General features: G+C 45.7%; 1 protein-coding gene and 1 long non-coding RNA gene across 4 annotated transcripts in view; one reads left to right on the top strand and one right to left on the bottom strand.

Annotated features, from left to right (window-relative positions):
* The window catches only part of UGT8 (UDP glycosyltransferase 8), a 34943-nt gene extending 31655 nt beyond the window's left edge, over nt 1-3288 (bottom strand). Inside the window, exon 1 of one of the 3 annotated variants that reach the window (XM_083457369.1) lies at nt 2445-3288. Coding sequence is in view for 1 of the 3 variants with exons in the window: in XM_083457366.1 (XP_083313492.1) it covers nt 2405-2453 (49 nt within the window). In the remaining 2 variants the exon portion in view is untranslated. Of the gene's footprint in view, nt 1-1587; nt 1762-2404 lie in introns of those variants that run through there. The other 2 variants (XM_083457366.1, XM_083457372.1) reach the window with 2 other exon arrangements.
* A 6626-nt stretch (nt 3289-9914) lies between these two features.
* On the top strand, nt 9915-12494 carry LOC310685467. Its single transcript, XR_014515300.1, has 3 exons — nt 9915-10090; nt 10324-10426; nt 11590-12494. It is a non-coding gene; the product is annotated as an uncharacterized lncRNA (long non-coding RNA).
* Nucleotides 12495-22997: the final 10503 nt, after the last annotated feature.

Below are 22997 nucleotides of genomic sequence, written 5' to 3'. Positions count from 1 at the left end.
TCAGAAAAAAAGATTGCTTAAGCAAATTGAAGAACTATATGTTCCTACTGTATTTAATTATTTCTTTGGCTATTCATTTGGCTGTATTCATTTTTATGCCAGTGCCTAAATATATTCAAACAAAATTGAATACTTCACTTTCAATGTCACAACAAAAATGAATCTGTATCTACCAATATCTACACAAAATTAGTTTTTAAACAGTGATAAAAGTACAAGTAGGCATATTGTATTAAAAGGCATTTTGTCATTTAAATACTTCAGTTTCACAGCTCCTATACAAAAATAATGAACGCTTTGCATGACTGGCAAGGATTGTGGCATTACGGTTCTAAGAAGGACAAAGAATGTGAAGAAACGGTAGCATTGGAACAGATGGAGAGGAGGTGCTTACTGCAGTGGTGCAGCAGAAGCAAATGAGCAAAGTCAAGCTGTACCTGGGATTTTAGTTCTCCTAAAGCCTTTGCAACACACTATTCTTCTTCTTTAGAGTAGACTGTATCTAGATGGTACCTGTCCTGTATTATTATTATTCCACACAGTCTGTTCCTTTTCCAAATACCGTATATAGCTGAGACTCCACTAGCATTTTGTCAAGGACCCATCATCGGTTCCCACATGAAGCATCATCTCTCTCTCTACAAGCCAGGTGTGTTCAGCCTAACAATACACATTTGAGTTTGTGCCATTCAGGGTTTTTTTCAGATACACCTTCCATTCTACCCTTCTTAATCAGATCAGGGGAGCAGTGCAACTCAGCACTAGTTAATTCCCTATACTCCAATGCCCAGGGCTTTTTTCAGCCAGAACTCACCAGAACTCAGTTCTGGCACCTCTCAGGTGGGAGCCATTACCATTGTAAGACAACAAGGGAGGCATTCATAGTGAGTTCTGGCACTTCTTTTTCTAGAAAAATAGCACTGCCTATGCCTTTTCTGTATGCATATCCCCTCCAATGACAACTGTCTATAATCCCCCCAGAACACTTTCAACTCCTGCCTGCAATACTGGACCTGCTCCTAGCAAGTTCAAATAAGCCCTCTAGTTCACCCCACCATGCTTCTGAGCTACTGATCTCACTTCCATACAAGCCTGCTTGGCCTGCTGCCCAAGAGAGGCTCCCCACACCCTCTTTCTTTCTTTCTTCTTCTACTGGCATTACATATCCCAAACACCACGTATAGAGGCCCTAGAAATAAAAGGTCTACTTCCAGGTCTAGGAGCTCCACCCATCTGTTCATGGCAATGGCACTAAGTTTTGTTGTTGTTCCTGGGAGACCAGCCTCTTTCCCTCCCCAAAGATACTCTCCCTTTTCTGAAGCACTTTTTAAAACAAAGCCCCTCATCCCCCCCCTCCAGCGGGCTGTTGGATGCACAACCATGGGCATAACCAAAGGGGGTGGGGAGGGCAGCTGCTCCCCCCCATCAAACAAAGGAACAAATAAATAATACTTAACTAGCCAACCACATGGCAGATAGCTCAATTCTGCCCCCCCCCAAAAAAAACACATAAAGCCTGCCCTCCTGCAGCCATGTGCACAGCCTGCCTCTACTTCCCTTAATGTACTCTTTCGTCCAAATTCTCACGCGTTCTTTTCTTCCTCCTCCAGAAACTTCTAACTTATTTCCCCAGACACAAAAACCCCTTTTTTCTGGAAGCAACCCCTTCCCCCCCCCCACGACCCCCTACCCTTGATGCTTCCTTCCCACGGGGCCCCGGGCTTAACCCCTCTCGCCCAACGGGGCGTCGGGCACCGTCCCGCTAGCCAAGGGCAGCTGGGAATTCAGTTGCGTGGGGAGGAGTCTGCGGCTGGGGAAATGAGTTGAAAGTTTCTGCAGGAGAAAGAAAAGAGCGGGCGAGGATTTGGACGAGGCTCCTCTCAGAAGCAGCCCTCTCCTAGTCCTCCTCGGCGCCCTCCGGCCAACTTCCTCGCCATATACTGTACATATACTGTATACACAAACTCCCGGAGTGGAAGGAGACAGACGCGCGCGGGGACACATAATAGATACAAACTCTTGCCTGGGTGGGCGCGCGCGCGCGCGCTCCCCCCCCCCTCTCTCTACACACACACACATAGGGAGAGAGAGCAAAACACACACATACACACACCCCGGACTGGGATACCAAGGGGATACCAAGCTGTGTGTCCACAACTCCCACCCAACCCTTCTCCCTCCACAGCACACACGTGATGCTCTGTCTCCACCTGCGGTTCCTAAGCTACCCGCGCCCTTCAGTTTCCCAGCGCGGCGTCGACTCCACTCATGCCCCCGGCTTCCGTCTCCCCTCGGCGACCCTCCCCAGCCCTCGTGGCCAAGTGCGGGCTCGCAGGCAGGCGCGCGCGCGCACACACAACCCGCTCCCCGGGCGTGCGCCCACCCCGCCGGCCAACTTTCCCACCTGCCCAACCCCTCTTCTCCAGCAGCGACGCCTGTTTCACCTTCAGCATCCCCTTCTCGCAGCCTCCCTTTCTCTTTCCAGCGCCAAGAGGCAGCCGCCGCCTCGGTTTCCTGCAAAGCTCCTCCGCTTCCTTACCTCTAGCCCGCGGCGATGTCCCGCCCGTCCCCTTTAAACGCAATGGGCGTTTGCTGCTCTTTTCCAAATCCGCTGCGGAGGCGGCGGCCGGTCCGGGAGAAGCAGCAGATTCCCTTCGCTCCCCTTGGTGTCTCTTCCGCTATCAGCCGCTATACCTGATGCGGAGCTCGGCTGCTGCCTCCGGGCTGGAGGAGGAAGCAAGCAAGGGGGTGCAACTTCAGGGTTCCCTCAACTTCTCATCACTTGGGCGTCCCCTTGATCTCCCTCCTCCTCCTCCTCCTCCTGCTGCTGCTGATCGCCCCCGGGCTTCAGAGCTGGGCCCTCAGTATCAGCTGCGCACATGGACCGCTCGTGACATTGAGAGCGCACCTCCCAAGCACAGCCGCACGCTGCACCAGCGAAAGGTCCCTGGAGAGAGACGGGAAGGTCAGGCAGCTACTGCTACTGCCGCCGCCGCCGGGTCCAGGTCTCTCCAGGAAGGAGGAGATCCGTTTCCCCTCCCCCTCCTCCCACGCCGACAGCCGCTCTCAGTGGCCCCCCGGGCACCTTCCGATGGCATGCACTGACCCCGGCTCCCAGTGCAGCAGCAGCAGCAGCAGGGACCGCTCCATGGGGCAGCCCCTATTCCCACCTCCCAGCAGGCGGGACCGAGCCTCCCTCCCTCTCCAAGGCGCCTGGCCACTTACAGAGGGGCGCTCTCGGGCAGGAGGAGGTGTCAGCGGAGCTAGGGATCGGGACTCGGGCGAAAAAGGACACCACCACGCAGCTGCTTCCAGACGCTGCACGGGGCTGACGTCTTGGTGGGGTGGGCTGTCCCATCGCTGCAGCACCGAAAAGGTGATCGATCAAAGCGGGGTGCAAATAAATGGGAGGGGCGGGTTCGCCTGATTCTTTGGTCCCAAAGTATTAGCGAAAGTGTCGATTGCATCTCGCCGAGCAGCCCAGCATCTTGGTGCAGCAGCAGCAGCAGCACCACAAGCAAAAGGATGCAGCGTTGTCCTGCATCCTTCTGGCTCCAGCGAGGCTCAAAGTGAGAGGAGACGGCGCTAGGTCCGCTTCCGAGTAAACGCAGGGTGTTCGGTCTACAACACCCCAATGCTGCTCGCGTTTGATCCCTTTGCAACGTGAAATTGAAGTTGGCTGGAATGCAAGTTTGAATTTTAAAATGGTTTTCTGTCCACAGGTTAGCACCATCAGTGTATAAGACCCCAAATTTTTTACAATTTTTTTTAAAGTAAAAAAATCTTACACACGGAAAAATATGGTACATCATTCCAGTAAATCCAAACCCTAGAACTTGCATCACATCACTCAATCTGCAAAATCAGCACCCTTTGCATGCAAAAAGTCGCACTTTCCCTAGCATCTCCAGGTAGCGCTGGGAAAGAGTCTGAAATGCTGGAAAGCTGCTGCCAGTCAGTGCTGACAATATTGAACTAGATGGATCAATGTTCTGAACTGCTATGAAGCAGGCCCTTCTAATATGTTTCAAAGGTGGATTCTTCTCATGGACTGGCTGGGGGGGGGACACCAGTTGGGGAACCCCCAGGGGATGAAGGCTCAGAGGCAGAAAATTGGTGGTGGGATGACAATGTGTGGTCAGAAAAGGAAAAGGGAGCAGACTGGGAGGATGGGGTACTGGAAGCTGAAGAGGCAAGAAGGGTTAGTGAGCTGGAAGAGGCTGTGGCAGGAGAGGAGCCAGACTAGGAGACACAGATGAGGCAGGCTGCTGAAGAACCCAGGGAGTCTCCCCCTCCTGCTGCAACCAGTCCTCCCCCCACCCTCCCAGAACATGCAGAGAAATAAAGAGGGAAGAGCAATGAGAACAAGAGATGAAGCTTTGGGCTGCTGGGGATGGAACTGGGGGATGAGCCTTAGAGAGCAGTGGGAAGGCGGAGACTTTCAATCCTTGCAATAACTTCACTGGGGCAAAACCTACTGGGAAGGATTGTGGGTAGCTCGAGTGTGCTGGTCCGGGGGGGGGGGGTTTACCGCGTGGCGTGGTCCGTGTCCGGTCCGAGGCTGAAGCGGTGTCCAGGGCAGGGAGTCGGGCGTGGTCAGGAACTCTGGCAGAAAGCAGGACAGGGTGTCGGCAGGAACAGGTAACCGCAACCTGGGCTGGCTGGCCTTTAACTCCTCTGAGGCATAGGGCGGCCCACAGGTGACCTATGGGCGGTCCACGGGGCAGTCCACAGGTGACTCACCTCTCCTGGCCTGGAGGCGAGCACTCCTCCTGCGAGAACTTAGTTACCGCTGCCTCTCTGCCCTGAGCCTCTGCAGCTCAGGAGAGGCTGGAAGGTTACTGGACCCAGAGGCAACCTCATCTTCCCCTGACAGGGCAGGGAGAGGAGCACCTGCAGGCAATGGGTCCTCGATCACTTCCGGAGCCAGAGCGGATTCAGCTGATGTCTGCTCCTGAGGATCTGGCACAGGTGAGGGCCCTTCAGGTTCAAGCCCCTGCCCCAGCTCAGCCGGCCCTGGAGGCGGGGACTCCTGTGCAGGCTGGGATTCCTCAGGTTCAGCCTCTGAATCAGATTCCCAGGCCATCACATCGAGAGGCGTAGCAAGCCCAGGTGGTACCCGGTGCAGAATTTTTTTTGTCACCCCCCCCCCCGCACACATCAACAGCTTGGGGTAGGCTTGGAAGGCGCCCCCCTTCCTATACCTCTGTGCTTGACCCCTGCAACTCCCAAGTACCCCGAGCTCCTGCTGGCAGCGGGGGGTGTGTGTGTCCCACCGCCATCCGAATGGCGGTCCAGCAGCAAACCACTATGTACAGCGCATGTGTTGTACGTAGTGGTTTGCTGTTGGCGCTGCCCAAGAGCCGTACGGATGGTGATGGGATCCTCTGCTCGTGGCTGCACTGGCGGCCGTGGGATCCTCTGCGTGTGGCTGTAGTGGCAACGTCGGCATCCCACCGCTGTCTGTACGGTGCTCGGGTGACACTGGCGGTAAACCGCTATGTACAGCGCATGTGTGGTGTTGCTGCGTACAGCGCATGCGTTCAACACCGCACATATGTTGTACGTAACGGTTTGCTGCTCCACTCGAACGCCGTACGGACGGTGGGATCTTCTGCTCACTGCTGCAACCGCGAACAGAGGATCCTCCACATGCGGCCGCAGAGGTGCAATGGCTGCTTATGCCGCCACACTCAGGCTGGGGCAGCAGGGCAAGCACCCCGTGGGGTGCCTTCTTGTCACCCTCCCAACACAGAACCCGGGGTGCAAGGCACCCCCCCCTTGTAACGCCACTGGGTAGCTCTACAGGATGCCAGAACTCAGCCCAGGAGAGCAACCATTTTGAGCAGCACTAATTCAGTTGCAATTACTGTCTTGCAAAATGGCGGGAGAAGCCAAGGAGGAGGCAAGCGGCAGAATCTCTCCTCCTAAAACCTTCAGAGGACAGTTATCATAGCCTCTTCCGCTTCACCAATGTTAGTTGTCACAAAAGAGAATTTTCTTCACAGCACCCACCTGAGCACTGGCTGCTTAGCAATAACAAGCCTTTGGCTTTACTCATTTCTAAGCTGTTGCAATGTTGTTTAAAGATTTTTATTTATTCATTCATTCATTCATTCATTCATTTAATTACAGCATTAGCATCTTTTTCTTCAGCCAAAATGAATTACAGAGCAGCTTAAATATGATCAAACAAACAAGACAAGTCCTACTTGGAGGGTTACTCTTAGGTTGTGGGCGAACATATCAGACGACACAGCGATTCTTCAAACAGCTCTTCTTTATTCTGAGGCCAGAACTGAACTGAGCTGAAGGGCTCAGTCAGCCTGCTTATACAGAGCTCCAGTACCTTGTTACTGTAACAACTTTCTAAAACTATCCAATCACTGAACGTCACTTTCGATCTTTCATTTGCATAACTATCTACAGTATCCCCCTGCTGGCCCAGGGTGAGAACTTCAGTACATAACACTTACCATCTTAATCCCACAACACAAAAGGGAAAAGGGACATGGAGAAAAGAGGAAAATCAAAATTATTCACAATTACCTTCTGCCCCACTCTTTCCAGGCACAGGAGCATGCTTAAAAGCTCTGTGTCTGAGCATGGTCTTTTGTGTGTGAGGATGTTCCCCCAGAGCTTTCCCCGCAAAAATAACAAAGAGGATAATGGAGTCAGCCCACACTTTTAGTTTAAAAAAATTAAAACTATCCTAAATTACATGAAACAGAAATTCTAAGAACGTAAATCAAGTTTTGTTTTGTTTTTTAAAAAAGCAAAGTACAATAAAATATATGGTAATGGTGACAGTTTAATACAGTGGTGCCTTGCAAGACGAAAAGAATCCGTTCCGCGAGTCTCTTCGTCTAGCGGTTTTTTCGTCTTGCGAAGCAACCCTATTAGCGGATTAGCGCTATTAGCGGTTTAGCGGCTATTAGCGGCTATTAAAGGCTTAAGGGATTAGCGGATTAGCTGCTAAAAGGCTATTAGCAGCTTAGTGCCTTAGAAAAAGGGGGTAGCGGATTAGCGCTATTAGCGGTTTAGCGGCTATTAGCGGCTATTAAAGGCTTAAGGGATTAGCAGATTAGCTGCTAAAAGGCTATTAGCAGCTTAGTGCCTTAGAAAAAGGGGGTAGCGGATTAGCGCTATTAGCGGTTTAGCGGCTATTAGCGGCTATTAAAGGCTTAAGGGATTAGCAGATTAGCTGCTAAAAGGCTATTAGCAGCTTAGTGCCTTAGAAAAAGGGGGTGGGGAGCAACCCCCCCCCCCCCAGGAATCGCAAGACATTTTCGTCTTGCAAAGCAAGCCCATAGAGAAATTCGTCCTGCGAAGCGCATTGAAAAACGGAAAACCCTTTCGTCTAGCAGGTTTTCCGTCTTGTGAGGCATTCATCTTGCGGGGCACCACTGTATATTAATCTTAATATATGGTCTTTAACGTTAAGTCAGCACAAATGTCAATGTCTTAAGCACATCGCTGTTTGCTCCAATTGAGCTTTAAAGAGCAAGTTATCATGAGAAAAGGTCCAGAGGAAAAAATAAAAAGGGTGCTCAGACACAGAGCTTTAAAGCACATATCAATCATACCTGGAAAGGGCGGAAGAAAGGTAATTATGCCTCACCTACAATTAACCAGCTAGCATATTCAGAGGTAGGAGGTTCCTGGTGAAGCTGGGCCTCCAGCAAAGCAATGAAATGAGCTCTGTATTGAGGCAGTCTGATGCAATGGCAGCCCTGAGGTGACCTCTGATGGGAAATGAGGCCTGAAAGAGCTGGCCGGTCATAGCAGAGTCAATGGAGGGAGCCCTGCTTTTCAGCACCCCCACTATTTCAGATAGGTTGCAGCTATGAGTTTTGGCTACACTGACCCCAAAGTCGGAAGAGCTCCTGAACAGAGATGACATTCGACTCCTTACATAGTTTTCCTGGGTTTATATCCTGTTTCTCACCCCCACTTTCAGACCTTCAGAGCCGGAAAGCAACTGACATTGAAGCAGTTGAGGGCCCCTGTTCAGCAGCACCTCTTTCTTCCATGAATTCAGGCCTAGAAGTGTGGTGAAGGGGCTACTCAGCCACTATGGCTTGACCTTTGCACTGACTGGTAGCGCCTTCTCCCTGATCTTTGGACACCATCATTCAAATCCAGCAACATCTGGAGGGCACCATGTTGACTGCCCTTGCCCCATGGCATTCCGCACTATTTTGAAAGAGCCATTAAGTGGCTGCCTGGCAGTCATTGTAGCTCACGGATGCCAAGCAAGCTATGGAGAAGCTATGAAGGTATGAACCAAAAGGGTTGCCTGGGTCCTCTCCTCCTAGCATTTTATTATGTGGACTGCCTTTTCCGTTCAATGTCTCTGAGGCAGAAGAAGCATGTGTTTGCTCTCACTCTTTTCTTGAAGCCATTAGTCTCCTTCCCCATGGAAACGGCCCAATCAATGTACTGAGGCCTAGCAAGTTTTGTTAAGAACCTGCAAACTGCCCATTTGAATGGAAGGTTAGTATTTGAGGGAGGCCCTTCTGCCTCCTAGTAGCGCGTGGACTGATTGGTTGCCCTGAGGTGACAGCACTCATTGTGGCCGGTTGGAATGAAGGGCTGTAGGCCTAAATAGCTTTGCATGTGGAATAAATACAGTGGTTTCGCAAGACGAAAAGAATCCGTTCCGTGAGTCTCTTCGTCTAGCGGTTTTTTCGTCTTGTGAAGCAAGCCCATTAGCGGATTAGTGGATTAGCGCTATTAGCGGTTCAGCGGCTATTAAAGGTTTAAGGGATTAGCGGATTAGCTGCTAAAAGGCTATTAGCAGCTTAGTGCCTTAGAAAAAGGGGGTTAGGGTTAGGGTTAGGGTTAGGGTTAGGGTTAGCGAAAAAAAAAACCCAGGAATAGCAAGACATTTTCGTCTTGCGAAGCAAGCCCATACCAAATTCGTCCTGCGAAGCACCTCCAAAACGGAAAACCCTTTCGTCTAGCGGGTTTTCCGTCTTGCGAGGCATTCGTCTTGCGGGGCACCACGGTAACTGGTCCTCCTTAAGAAGCTATTGTCTCTTTGTTGGTGAAAGCTGGAAGTGCACTTCAGTACTGATTGGAGAGCAAGTCCAGCCACACCTCCCTGTTCTGAGAAGGCAGAGCTACCTTTACCCCCTTCCTATCACGAGGTTCAGAGTTGGAGTGTGACAAAAGATTAATGGCTGCACTGAGGCTCAACTTTTCAAGTAACAACAAAATGGAGAAGAAGAGCGGTGGTGTGTTTTTCCTTCTGAGCAAACGCCTTCCTCCTTGCCCCGCCCCACTCCCAGATGAGGTGCAGGGCTGGAGTGTGGCAGGAGCCGAATGGCATCACAAAGGCCTAGTTTTCAGGTAAGAACAAAATGGAGGGGAGCGACTACTTCCAGGTATCGTTATCTCCTAAGCAGCTGACTATCATTCCCTTCAGCATGCCAGCACTACCACTACTGCCCTATAAGGGCTTCTCTACAAGTGCAATGATTTATATCTGGTGTAAGGATTGCTGTTCCTTACTAAGGTTTCGAAAGGGTTCTTTATAGGGGATATTGTTTTGTGTGCAACTGCTTTCCAACGTGATTGGGTTAATGCCCTTCTTTCCTTGAGACCAGCTCTCTCTAGAATAATAATAATTATAATAATTTTTATTATTTATACCCAGCCCATCTGGCTGGGTTTCCTCAGCCACTCTGGGCAGCTTCCAGTACATATAAAAACATAATAAAATGTCAGACATTAAAAACTACCCAATAAAGGGCTGCCTTCAGATGTCTTCTAAAAGTTGTATGTATCTGCTCCACATGCCACATTTGATGTTGCATGACATCAGGTGTGGGGCAGGCGGGTTGGATGTGAGGAAACTGTCCTTGTGGGCCAAACTGGGACCCCCGGCAACCCTAAGTAGGGCCGTGGGCTGGAGGTTCCCCACCCTTGCTGTAGGGAATGGGCCTGGCACTAGTTTAAAAAGTTGTGATTACTACTAAAAAGATGGCCTAGTCAAGCTGAGGCCTCAGGTATTAAAGTGGCACTATCTCCCAGGTTTATAAGTCTTGGCCAAAGGAAGCTGTGGAAATGTTTTTCTGGTCATCAGGTAATAGAACATACAGGTCCATCCAGACTATATTCGAGCACCCAAATTCTAGAGGGTAGTTTGTGCATCTCTTCTTCACATGTCTCTTCTGACAGGACACCACAGGGCTCATATATCTTGTCCCAATGTATTTATCTGTAATTGATAAATGTTAATCTGCTAATGGTATTTTGTTTGTAAGTTATTTCTGTAATGAAGTCAAATTCTGTAACTTCATGTTTCTTTCTCTCTAGGAATGGCAAAAATGTATTTTCTTGTTGGTCCTGCCTTCTACCTGGTGGAGTTAACTTTTTTTCTGTTTGCTGCATTCCCTACTGATCAGAAGAACACTTCACAGTGAGTCCAACTTTCCATTCTTACTCTGTTTGTGCCTAAGTGCAAAAGTTATAAACATGCCCCACCAAGTGTGAAGAATGTGCGTGTGTTGAATTAGTTGTCTGTCTCTCTTTAAAAATTGGACGTAGAAACCTGATCTGTTCATGGCTGCTGTGTCCTGTGTCCTTCACACTTGATGGGTTGTGCAGGAGTATTTTGTACTTGAGTAAAAGAGGTAAAGTGAAAATCCACACTTATGGTGATGTTCATGATCCGAAACGATAAAGCCACAGAAGTGATGACAAAAGTTTTTTTAAAAAAATAAACAAATCCATAATTTGTCAAAAGAACATCTGTTGCATATCTATGATGAGCCACTCAATCAGCAAACACAGAGAAATATATTCTGTGATAACTAATAGTTCTGCATTTCCCAAAAATATTAATAATCAAGATGTAAATGATGCTTATTTCAGTCCTAACAAAAATCAAACTTCTTTAAAAACATCCTAATTTTGAAAACTCAAATATCTGATCCTCCACTATTTTGTATGAAAATCTACCCTGTTGGTGACAATCACATAATGATGTAAGTGGAGAAGATTATTTATTAAATAATAATTTCTATTAGAGCTTTATTTGTGTATCAAAGTATGCATCATTTTCAGGGAATGTCAATCCAATCTAATTTCATGGAGATTCTGTTTAGCATGGAGATTCTTGGGCATCAATTTATATTTTTAGACAATGAGCATCACAAGTGAATTGTGCATTTTGTAAGGTTTATGGCGCCCAGATCCCCAGCTTGTGCCAATAAGAAGACGGTTACAAGCTTATTCTCTGATATTATTCTCAACAAAATAAGCAGCACTTCATTTACTGTTGCTACTGTTTTTTCCTGATTTCCTTGTTTTAAAAAACGATTATATCATTCAGAATGATTATATATTTGCTGTGAATAGAGAACTCTTAATTATCTGAGCCTTAAGGCTTGTTTCACATGTGCAATTAGTACCTATGTAATAATTACCATAACAAGGAAATGCTTGGGTTAAAAGCAAAGCTAAGTAACAATTATGTTTTTAATGGCTTATTCATATTATATACAACTTTCTGGTGTGACTGGTAAATATTGTGTGGACATCAGAATTTCAAGAGCTGCTTTTCCTTACATGAACCTGAAGTTCATCAGAAGCCTTTCTCCATATGCCTCATCCAAGGGATAAGCAGAGCAGAGCAACACAAGAACAGGCTTTTTCAGTGGTGTCTTTCTGCCTCCACATTTGACAAATGTTCTCTATGAGGAAACATGCCTGGCATACCACGGTCAGTTTTTAAGCACCAGGCTGAGCAGGACTGGCAGATTGAAGCAGTCACCTCAGGTGGCAGAATCCTTTGGAGCAATGCCCCTGCAAGTGCCTTGCCTGCTACTGCCAGGGTTGCACAATGGTGGCTTGCAGTAATATCTCGCTGGAAGCAGCTATGTGACCCAAGCAAGTGCAGCTGCAGCAGGGAAGAGCATCTTCCCATTTTACCTCAGATGGGGAATAGGACTGGTCGCCCCTGAGGTTGAAACATTTTGTTTACCCAGATTTTTGGTGGTTATGTTTTTGAGGTCATACTTGTTGTTGTTTAATTAAATTTGTATTGTGCTCTTCATCTGAAGATCACAAGGTGGTTCACAACATAAAAATACAAAATGACAACACAAAACGCGTAATTTAAAAAACCCACCATTGTTACTTTGCTGGATCTCATGATTGGGTTTTTTAAAAGACTTCTTGGCTATTATCTAGTTCAGTGTGCTTTTTCCTTTAGTGGCCAACCAGATGCTTATTTGAAGTGCAAAAGCTGAAACATGAGGACAGTGGAATCTTCCGACCATTGTTCCTCAGTCCCTGGTGTTCAGGTGCAAGCTACTTCTGATCCTTGAGACAGCAATATCTCATAACTCATAATGATTGATGGCCTTATTCTCCATGAATTTGTCCAATCTACCTTTAGAGCCATCTTAATTTGATGTCCAACACCATGTTTTTCACTAGCAAAGATTGTCTTTTAACTATGGATCTGGTATTTAAAATCTGGTGTTACATGGAGTGCTTTCCTTTCCTCTGGTAAGGAGGCCACATACCCACACCCATGAGGGACAAGTTACCATAAGAATACATTATTATTTAGACAAGCCTACCCAGATGCTTGGAAGTTTGGATGAGTTTTATTTATTTATTTAGAATTTTTTTGAATTTTATAACAATTAATGATACAAATCTCATTCATCAAGTTATTTACAATTATTCTCCCTCCCCTCTTCTGGACTTACCTCAACTCCCCCTGTGCTGAGTTATTTGGTTTTATTTATCGTATCCTGCTTTTCCTATACAAAAATAAAATCCCTTATCATTTCTCTGAAATATCTGTTACTCAAGTGAAATTGTGAAGTTTATTCAAATCCTGCCAGTGGTGCAGAGTGCCTTCTATCAGCTTCGTGTGGAGGGATTCCAAAAACCCTGTGGCTGTGAATAGAGCCAGGAGGATCCTGGAGCGCTCGGTGGCACGTAGAGTGGCCGCGATGGGTGGGCGGGTCATTGAGCACCCTGGCATCCATTTTAGCAAGGAGGCCCTTCAGCGCAGGGACGGCGTGCATCTCTCCTATGCTGGTAACGATATTTGGCTTGCTGACATTTTCCAAGGGATCAGGGATTGGTTACAGGTCTGAGGGTATTGGCGTCGCCTCGTCCGAAACCTATGGAGGCTAGGGCCTAAAGCGCGCTCCCGAGCGGTAACCCCTCGGGGAGCGCCTAGGGATGTGCATCTTTAAGCTTAACCCTTCCCGGCTATACCGGTTAGTCTGATAGGGCCAATGCCTAAAGCCAATACCGCTCTTACCTGTAATCAATAAAGTTGTGGCCATTTTTCGTCCATTAACCTAAATTCTGTCTTTATTTATTCCATCTGTGGGAGGGGGTGGGAATCGCCATGCAAACTCAGATTAAGTGCCAAAAACCTCTGGAATCTTGGCACTTAATCTGAGTTTGTGTTCCTTTGGAATGAGGCACAGGAATGTGCTCCTTTGTGTTCCTTTGGAATGAGGCACAGCAGAGACTAGTGTTTTTAAGAAATAGTTTATTTTACACATATTACACCTGAAACCTTCATCGGAGGGGGTGCAGAACATTACACCCCAAGAGTATCACGCCCCACTCTGTGCAGCCTCTCCCAAGTTCTGCCTACTTCCTCCTCCTTTGCGGCAGCAGCCTTTGCAGAAAACAAATCCTCCCCTCCCGCTTCCAGCATCCTCCCCATCACCCTGGCAATCTCTGTTTCAGATGCCTGTTGCAAAAACCACTGTTACTCAAATGAAATTGTGAAGTTTATTCAAATCCTGCCAGTGAATCCAGTCCATTCTGTTGTTTCTGCATATAAACTGTAAATGGTTCCTAGACTCTTTTGAAGTCCTTTTTGTCCTTCTCTCGTAGTTTGTCTGTTAGCTTAGCCAATTCTGCATAGTTCATCAGCTTTTCTTTCCATTGTTCCTTTGATGGTATTTCTTCCGTCTTCCAGTATTCCCACCACATATGATAAAATGTTCCTTCCTTTTAATCTGTCTTAGTGGTCTTAACCTTCTGTATGTATGCTTTAAATTGCGAATGTAATTCTGGTGTGTGATAATTTTATTGTTTTATCTTATTTGCAAACCTCTTTGAGGCTTCCTCTACTATCAAGTGGTATATAAATTATATGAAATAAATAAATAATACAGTGGTGCCCCGCAAGACGAATGCCTCGCAAGACGGAAAACCCACTAGACGAAAGGGTTTTCGGTTTTGGAGGTGCTTCGCAGGACGAATTTGCTATGGGCTTGCTTCGCAAGACGAAAATGCCTTGCGATTCCTGGTTTTTTTTCCCCTCCCCCCCTTTTCCCCAAGCCCCTAAACCGCTTAACAGCTGTTCGCTAAGCCGCTTAACAGCTGATTGCTAAGCCGCTTATCAGCTGATCTAAGCCGCTAATAGCCTTTTAGCAGCTAATCCGCTAATCCCTTAAGCCTTTAATAGCTGCTAATAGCCTTTTAGCAGCTAATCCGCTAATCCCTTAAGCCTTTAATAGCCGCTAATAGCCTTTTAGCAGCTAATCCGCTAATCCCTTATTAGCAGCTAATCTGCTAATTAAAGGCTTACTTTAATAGCCGCTAATAGCCGCTAAACCGCTAATAGCACTAATCCGCTAATGGGCTTGCTTTGCAAGACGAAAAAACCGCAAGACGAAGAGACTCACGGAACGGATTCTTTTCGTCTTGCGAGGCACCACTGTAGTAATTTCTCTCACGTGACCAGCTATATATCATCTGGACTTGGTGATTTGTTAATTTTTTATTTGTCAGTTCAGTAAGATGAAGCACTTCATTCCTTGTCACTACTGTTTGCTCTATTCTTCGTATATTCCCCTTGCTGGAAAATGTCAGTTCACGCTTGGGTATCTGTAATAATATTATTCATAATAATAATAATTTATTTATACCCCGCCCATCTGGCTGGGTTTCCCCAGACACTCTGGGCAGCTTCCAACAGAATATTAAAATACAATAACCTATTAAACATTAAAAGCTTCCCTAAACAAGGCTGCCTTCAGATGTCTTCTAAAAGTCTGGTAGTTGTTTTTCTATTTGACATCTTGTGGGAGGGCGTTCCACAGGGCGGAAGCCAATAATTATAATAAGATTTGTCTCACATCTTCCATGGTTCAAACACAAGGCCATGTTTTTAATAGCTTTTCTGTAGCCTCTGCAGTGCTCTCATGTAGCTTTAATGCCCTCATCATCTAATGGTCTACCCTCCTCCCAGGTTCTGATGTATTCAAAGAAAATTGTGTGGTTGCTCTTAATTTTGTTACCAATGAGTTCCTCATGTTCATTCCCACTCGCATCCCTTATTGTGTTCTTTGCAACTTTAAAAGCATCCAAGGAATGTGAAAGAAGGTAAGGAAGGCTAATAGTGAATTGAAGCAGGAAGAAGAGAGACTATATACAAACCTGATTCCTCAGTCACATACTCATACTATGGCTTGGCAGACTGTAGGGTATCAAAACCATATTAATCTCACAGTGGCCTTGGTGGTGCAGAGTGCCTTCTATCAGCTTCAGATGGTGCCCAGCTGCATCACTATGTTGCAGTTGTGCTGCATGCACTCCCCCCCCCCCATATTCCTTGCTTACATAAAAACAATGTGTAATCTTGAATGGCTACCATGTCACAGTGGATTTCCAGTGCTATATGAATCAGACAAGGAGTAGCCAGTGTGGTGCCCTCCAGATGTTGTTGAACAAAAACTCCAATCAAACCAGACCATGTGTTGTGTTGGCTGGGGCTGATGGGTGTTGTAGTCTGGAGGGCACCACATTTGCTACCCCTGAATTAGACATAGGCCCTGCTCTGGTGCATATTGGGGAATCAATATAGTTCCATCAAGCTCCTAGTTTTCAAGGACTATGTGCCTGCTTCACTGAACTCTGTACTATGTCTTTCTGAGGAACTTATTGCAAGCAGCTGAAAGAAATGGAATTTTCCCCCAAGTTGAGATCGAATAATTCCCTTGAAAGTTTCCCTTCAACTACAGTGGTGCCCCGCAAGACAAATGCCTCGCAAGACGGAAAACCCGCTAGACGAAAGGGTTTTCCATTTTGGAGGTGCTTCGCAGGACGAATATCTCTATGGGCTTGCTTCGCAAGACGAAAATGTCTTGCGATTCCTGGGGGTTTTTTTCCGCTCCCCACCCCCTTTTTCTAAGGCACTAAGCTGCTAATAGCCTTTTAGCAGCTAATCCGCTAATCCCTTAAGCCTTTAATAGCCGCTAATAGCCGCTAAATCGCTAATAGCGCTAATCCGCTAATCCGCTAATGGGCTTGCTTCGCAAGACGAAAAAACCGCTAGACGAAGAGACTCACGGAACGGATTCTTTTCGTCTTGCGAGGCACCACTGTATAATAGGGCCTTGGAATGACTCCTTCATCAGGACAACATAGTGTCCTGAAAAACACTTAGCTGGAATACTTAACCTTCCACATCTACCAGGTAAAATATGTTTACAAAGTCACACCCCAGAATGGTCTGGATTTTATGCTTTGGCTAGGTCAGGCATGACCAAACTTGGCCCTCCAGCTGTTTTGGGACTACAGTTCCCCTCATCCCTGACCACTGGTCCTGTTAGCTAGGGATGATGGGAGTTGTAGCCCCATAACCGCTGGAGGACCAAGTTTGGCCATTGCTGGCCTAGGTGGTGGATTATAAATCTTCCTACCCAAATTAAGTGTTTAGTTTCAGCTGCTGTCATGCCTAATGAAGTTTGTCGTCAAGATGTCTGGGCTGAGGTATCTGAATATTTCTTTTTCTAGTAATAACTGTACTTATGTGTTTATTAGGATAAACACATTTGCATAAGATTATACTGTTAAGATTATATAACTATTAAGATTATGATTATATAATTTACACATCCTTGTATTGTGTAAAAGAGACTCTACCTGGAACAGGATGTCTACTGCTAGTATTCAAGTGATTAAACAGGAGCATAGGCAGCTGCCTTTATTGAGTCAGAGCATTAGTCCATCTAGCTCAATGTCTCCACCAGGTATGGGGAACCTTTGACCCTCTGGATGTTACTGAACTACAGTTCCCATCAACCCTAGCAAGCATGGCTAATGGTCAAGGATGATGGGAGTTGTAGTTCAGCAACATCTGAAAGGACAAATACTCTAACTAGTCTACGCTGACTGGGAGCAGGGAACATTCCCAGCCTTAGCAGGAGATGCTGGGGATGGAACCTGTTGCTGTACCATGGAACTTCAGCCTCTTCCTTACAAATGATTATCATGTTGAATTCTAGACTATGTACTGCAATATTAGAATCAAAGCATATATACACAACTTTCTTGCACACATGCACTGGTTTGGCTATAAAATAAGAGTTGGGGTTATGCTAAATAGACTGCATGCTCCATTTAACCTCAAAAAATGACATTTCCCCCATTTTATAACCCAACCAACACATGTATGTTTCATTAACACAACAGGTCAGCTTTGACCTTTATTTAGGGCTTGTCCACACTTCCACTTATCCCAAGGAAAAGCAGCAGGACAACTGGAAGCGTGGACAAGCCCCTAGGGAATCAATAAAGGTAAAGGTACCCCTGACGGTTAGGTCCAATCGTGAACGACTCTGCAATCCTAAACATGTCTGCTCATATGAATGAATGAATTTACATTATTATGGTCACAGACCAACATAAACAAAACATCTAAATAAATAGCATCACAATATCTCTAAGCGGATAATTATTAAATTAATTGGGAACAAGAACCAAACGTAGATTAAAACATATACACAGAATACTTGATTAAGTATAGGTAATAGATGAATAAAACCGATAAGGAAAATTTAAAAGAGATCAGTTCAAAAAGAACAGCTGTATGGGCTGGGTCTTCTGAAGTGCAGATCTAACAATATGGGCCTTCTATTTAGGACTGATAAAAAAGTTATGATGCTGGAAGATGAGCCCCTCAGGTCGGAAGGCGTTCAACATGCTACTGGGGAAGAGCGGAGGACAAGTACAAGTAGATCCAGAGCTGATGAAGCGGCTGGGCCAAAGCCAAAAGGACGCTCAGTTGCGGATATGCCTGGAAGCGAAAGGAAAGTCCAATGCTGTAAAGAAAAATATTGCATAGGAACCTGGAATATAAGAACCATGAACCTGGGTAAGTTGGATGTGGTCAAAAATGAGATGGCAAGAATAAATATTGACATCCTGGGCATCAGTGAACTAGAATGGATGGGAATGGGCGAATTCAGTTCGGATGACCATCATATCTACTACTGTGGGCAAGAAACCCATAAAAGAAATGGAGTGGCGTTCATAGTCAACAAAAGAGTGGCGAAAGCTGTACTGGGATGCAATCTCAAAAATGATAGAATGATCTCGATACGAATCCAAGGCAGACCTTTTAACATCACAGTAATCCAAGTTTATGCACCAACTACTGGTGCTGAAGAAACTGAAATTGACCAATTCTATGAAGACTTACAAGACCTTATAGAAGTGACACCAAAGAAGGATGTTCTTCTCATTATAGGGGATTGGAATGCTAAAGTAGGGAATCAAGAGATAAAAGGAACAACTGGCAAGTTTGGCCTTGGAGATCAAACGAAGCATGGCAAAGGCTAATAGAGTTCTGTCAAGAGAACAAGCTGGTCATCACAAACATTCTTTTCCAACAACACAAGAGACGACTCTACACATGGACATTACCAGATGGGCAGTATCGAAATCAGATTGATTATATTTTCTGCAGCAAAAGATGGAGAAGCTCTATACAGTCAGCAAAAACAAGACCTGGAGCTGACTGTGGCTCAGATCATCAGCTTCTTATAGCAAAATTCAAGCTTAAACTGAAGAAAGTAGGAAAAACCACTGGGCTGGTAAAATACAATCTAAACCAAATCCCTTATGAATACACAGTGGAAGTGAGGGACAGGTTTAAGGATTTAGATTTGCTGGACAGTGCGCCTGAAGAACTATGGGTGGAGGCTTGCAACATTATACAGGAGGCAGCAACGAAAACCATCCCAATGAAAAGGAAATGCAAGAAAGCAAAGTGCCTGTCCAACGAGGCCTTACAAATAGCGGGGAAGAGAAGGCAAGCAAAATGCGAGGGAGATAGTGAAAGATGCAGGAAATTGAATGCAGATTTCCAAAAAATAGCAAGGAGAGACAAGAAGGCCTTCTTAAACGAGCAATGCAAAGAAATAGAGGAAAACAACAGAATGGGAAGAACCAGAGATCTGTTCAAGAAAATTGGAGATATGAAAGGAACATTTTGTACAAAGATTACCATAATAAAGGACAAAAGTGGTAAGGACCTAACAGAAGCAGAAGACATAAAGAAGAGGTGACAAGAATACACAGAGAAATTATACCAGAAAGATACAGATGGCTTGTACACCCCAGGTAGTGTGGTTGCTGACCTTGAGCCAGACATCCTGGAGAGTGAAGTCAAATGAGCCTTAGAAAGCACTGCAAATAACAAGGCCAGTGGAAGTGATGGTATTCCAGCTGAGCTATTTAAAATTTTAAAAGATAATGCTGTTAAGGTGCTACACTCAATATGCCAGCAAGTTTGGAAAACTCAGCAGTGGCCAGAGGATTGGAGAAGATCAGTCTACATCCCAATCCCAAAGAAGGGCAGTGCCAAAGAATGCTCCAACTGCATTCTCATTTCAATTGCACTCATTTCACATGCTAGCAAGGTTATGCTTAAAATTCTACAAGGAAGGCTCAAGCAGTATGAGAACTCCCAGAAGTGCCAGCTGGATTTAGAAGAGGCAGAGGAACCAGAGACCAAATTGCAAACATGTGCTGGATTATGGAGAAAGCTAAAGAGTTCCAGAAAGACATCTACTTTTGCTTCATTGACTATGCAAAAGCCTTTGACTGTGTCGACCACAGCAAACTATGGCAAGTTCTTAAAGAAATGGGAGTGCCTGATCACCTCATCTGTCTCCTGAGAAATCTCTATGTGGGACAAGAAACAACTGATTGGTTCAAAATTGGGAAAGGAGTACGACAAGGCTGTATATTGTCTCCCTGCTTATTTAACTTATATGCAGAATTCATCATGCGAAAGGCTGGGCTGGATGAATCCCTAGCCGGAATTAAGATTGCTGGAAGAAATATCAACAACCTCAGATATGCAGATGACACAACCTTGATGGCAGAAAGTGAGGAGGAATTAAAGAACCTTTTATTGAGGGTGAAAGAGGAGAGCGCAAAATATGGTCTGAAGCTCAAAATCAAAAAAACGAAGATCATGGCCACTGGTCCCATCACCTCCTGGCAAACAGAAGGGGAAGAAATGGAGGCAGTGAGAGATTTTACTTTCTTGGGCTCCATGATCACTGCAGATGGTGACAGCAGCCACGAAATTAAAAGACTCCTGCTTCTTGGGAGGAAAGCAATGACAAACCTAGACAGCATCTTAAAAAGTAGAGACATCACCTTGCCAACAAAGGTCCATATAGTAAAAGCTATGGTTTTCCCAGTAGTGATGTATGGAAGTGAAAGCTGGACCATAAAGAAGGCTGATCGCCGAATAATTGATGCTTTTGAATTATGGTGCTGGAGGAGACTCTTGAGAGTCCCATGGACTGCAAGAAGATCAAACCTCTCCATTCTTAAGGAAATCAGCCCTGAGTTCTCACTGGAAGCACAGATTGTGAAGCTGAGGCTCCAATACTTTGGCCACCTCATGAGAAGAGAAGACTCCCTGGAAAAGACCCTGAGGTTGGGAAAGATGGAGGGCACAAGGAGAAGGGGATGACAGAGGACGAGATGGTTGGATAGTGTTCTCGAAGCTACCAGCATGAGTTTGACCAAACTGTGGGAGGCAGTGGAAGACAGAAGTGCCTGGCGTGCTCTGGTCCATGGGGTCACGAAGAGTCGGACACGACTAAACAACTAAACAACAACAACATTTAGGACTGATTTGTAGCATAGACCATCCTTCGACGAAAATCTATCATGGCACTGCAAAATCAGGCAACTAAATATGTGACTTCTGGGCTTTTGTCCTGTAATAATAGGGAGATGTAGCGTTGTTCTGAACACCCAGGGAACTTATATAGGATGGGGTGGATAAACCTAGCTCGAACGTTTGTGTAATACTCGCAATAAAGAAGGGCATGCTCCGTTGTTTCCTCCTGCCCAGTGTCTGCTCATAAGTAAGTCTCAGTGAATTCAATAGGAGTCATCCCTAGACCAGGTAAATGTGGGGGGGATGTCAGCCCACATAGTAATTTTAACAAAGCTGAAGAAAATTCCCATGGATAAAATATGTATGAAGAAGAGCAAAATTCAAAATCATGAATTTCATTAGCTATTTTTCTCCCCCTATTTCTGTTGTTATGCCAAATAATTTCACTGGACTTACTGTGGTTTCTTAAAGGGCAACATACAGCTACGTTCTGTTAAAGGTGTTTATAATCTGCTATGGTGGAAGCCAGACCCTTTCCAGTTGTGTTTGAGTACAGAGTAGAAACCCATGCTCAGATATACTCTCTTTTGTATTAAGATTGTTATATCTACTTAAGTGCTGAGCCCAGGCACTGAAGAAACGTGCTCCAGTTTCCTAAGTACACTAATGGTCAGGGGTACCTTTATCTTTACCTTTACTGTATTTTTATAGGACACAAACTCAGATTAAGTGCCAAAAACCTCTGGAATCTTGGCACTTAATCTGAGTTTGTGTTCCTTTGCAATGAGGCACAGCAGAGACTAGTGTTTTTAAGAAATAGTTTATTTTACACATATTACACCTGAAACCTTCATTGGAGGGGGTGCAGAACATTACACCCCAAGAGTATCACACCCCCCTCTCTCTGTGCAGCCTCTCCCAAGTTCTGCCTGCTTCCTCCTCCTTTGCCGCAGCAGCCTTTGCAGAAAACAAATCCTCCCCTCCCGCTTCCAGCATCCTCCCCATCACCCTGGCAATCTCTGTTTCAGATGCCTGTTGCAAAATCACCACCTGCAATCCTGGTAGCCTCCCCCTTTCTTTTCTGGCATTAAATGTCTTGTCTTTTGTCATCTCTGTCACCACCCACCTTTGTTCGTGGATGGCACACCTCTAAGCCAAGCTCCTGAGGAAATTGGCTTGACTTCTTTTTAGGCCTTGCTAAATCCATTAAAAAAACTCCACATATACTAATTTTAGAAATTATGGGGAGAATCTGGCATCCAGGAATTTTAGGGGACCTTTGACGCCTGCAAACCATTAACAATATTAATTAAAAAAGTAAATGTGTGGGTTTGTTTTTTTAAAAAAACCATTTTCCTCTTTCACATTCATATGACATTCATATAATTAAGCACACATGCACTAGTATTGACTCTAAACAGAATAATTATACTCTAACAGGTATCTCTGTTTCCTTCTTGAAAAGTTCATTGCGCTGATTAGCTGGCTTTCACTTCGGCCCTCATTAAATTCCCCTTGCAGTTTCATGTTTCCTGCAGGAGGTCATGTTAGCAAAAGGAGAGATGCTCTCTTAACAAGCTTGCATTGATCACACGGAAGGCTTTGAATGTCAGCAAAGAGACCTTACACAGGACTCTCTGTTAAATGAAGATGCATTGCGAACAACAGAATCCTAGGTTATGTCCACATTGACCTGCATTACTAAGCAGGTGTAGTGGCTGGTGCTTTTTTTCTTCTACAGTGTAGCTTTGACCGTAGTGGCTAAGTTCTTGATTTTACAGTCCCACACGTTTGGCGTGTCTTGAGAGGTTCTATCATCCAAACAACTGCACAACTAATCTACCTTTGCATACCAAGGGGGTAGTATCTTTGGGAGTCGGGTATGTCTGACTGCCTTTTGAGTACACTGACAGGCTTTTCTTACATTTGTGTGTAATTAACATGAGATGATGTGGGTACACATTCTGTGAATGTGCTGTGAGAAACACATGTATGTGTGACTTGTAACATTAGCATTGTCAATAGCAGGCAGGAAACATTTTTGGAGCAGGGGTGGGAAACCCGTGGCCCT

This window comes from Podarcis tiliguerta (assembly GCF_965153285.1).
Source record: "Podarcis tiliguerta genome assembly, chromosome: 9".
In the NCBI taxonomy this organism is placed as follows: domain Eukaryota; kingdom Metazoa; phylum Chordata; class Lepidosauria; order Squamata; family Lacertidae; genus Podarcis; species Podarcis tiliguerta.
This window is presented reverse-complemented; position numbering and strand designations above follow the sequence as displayed.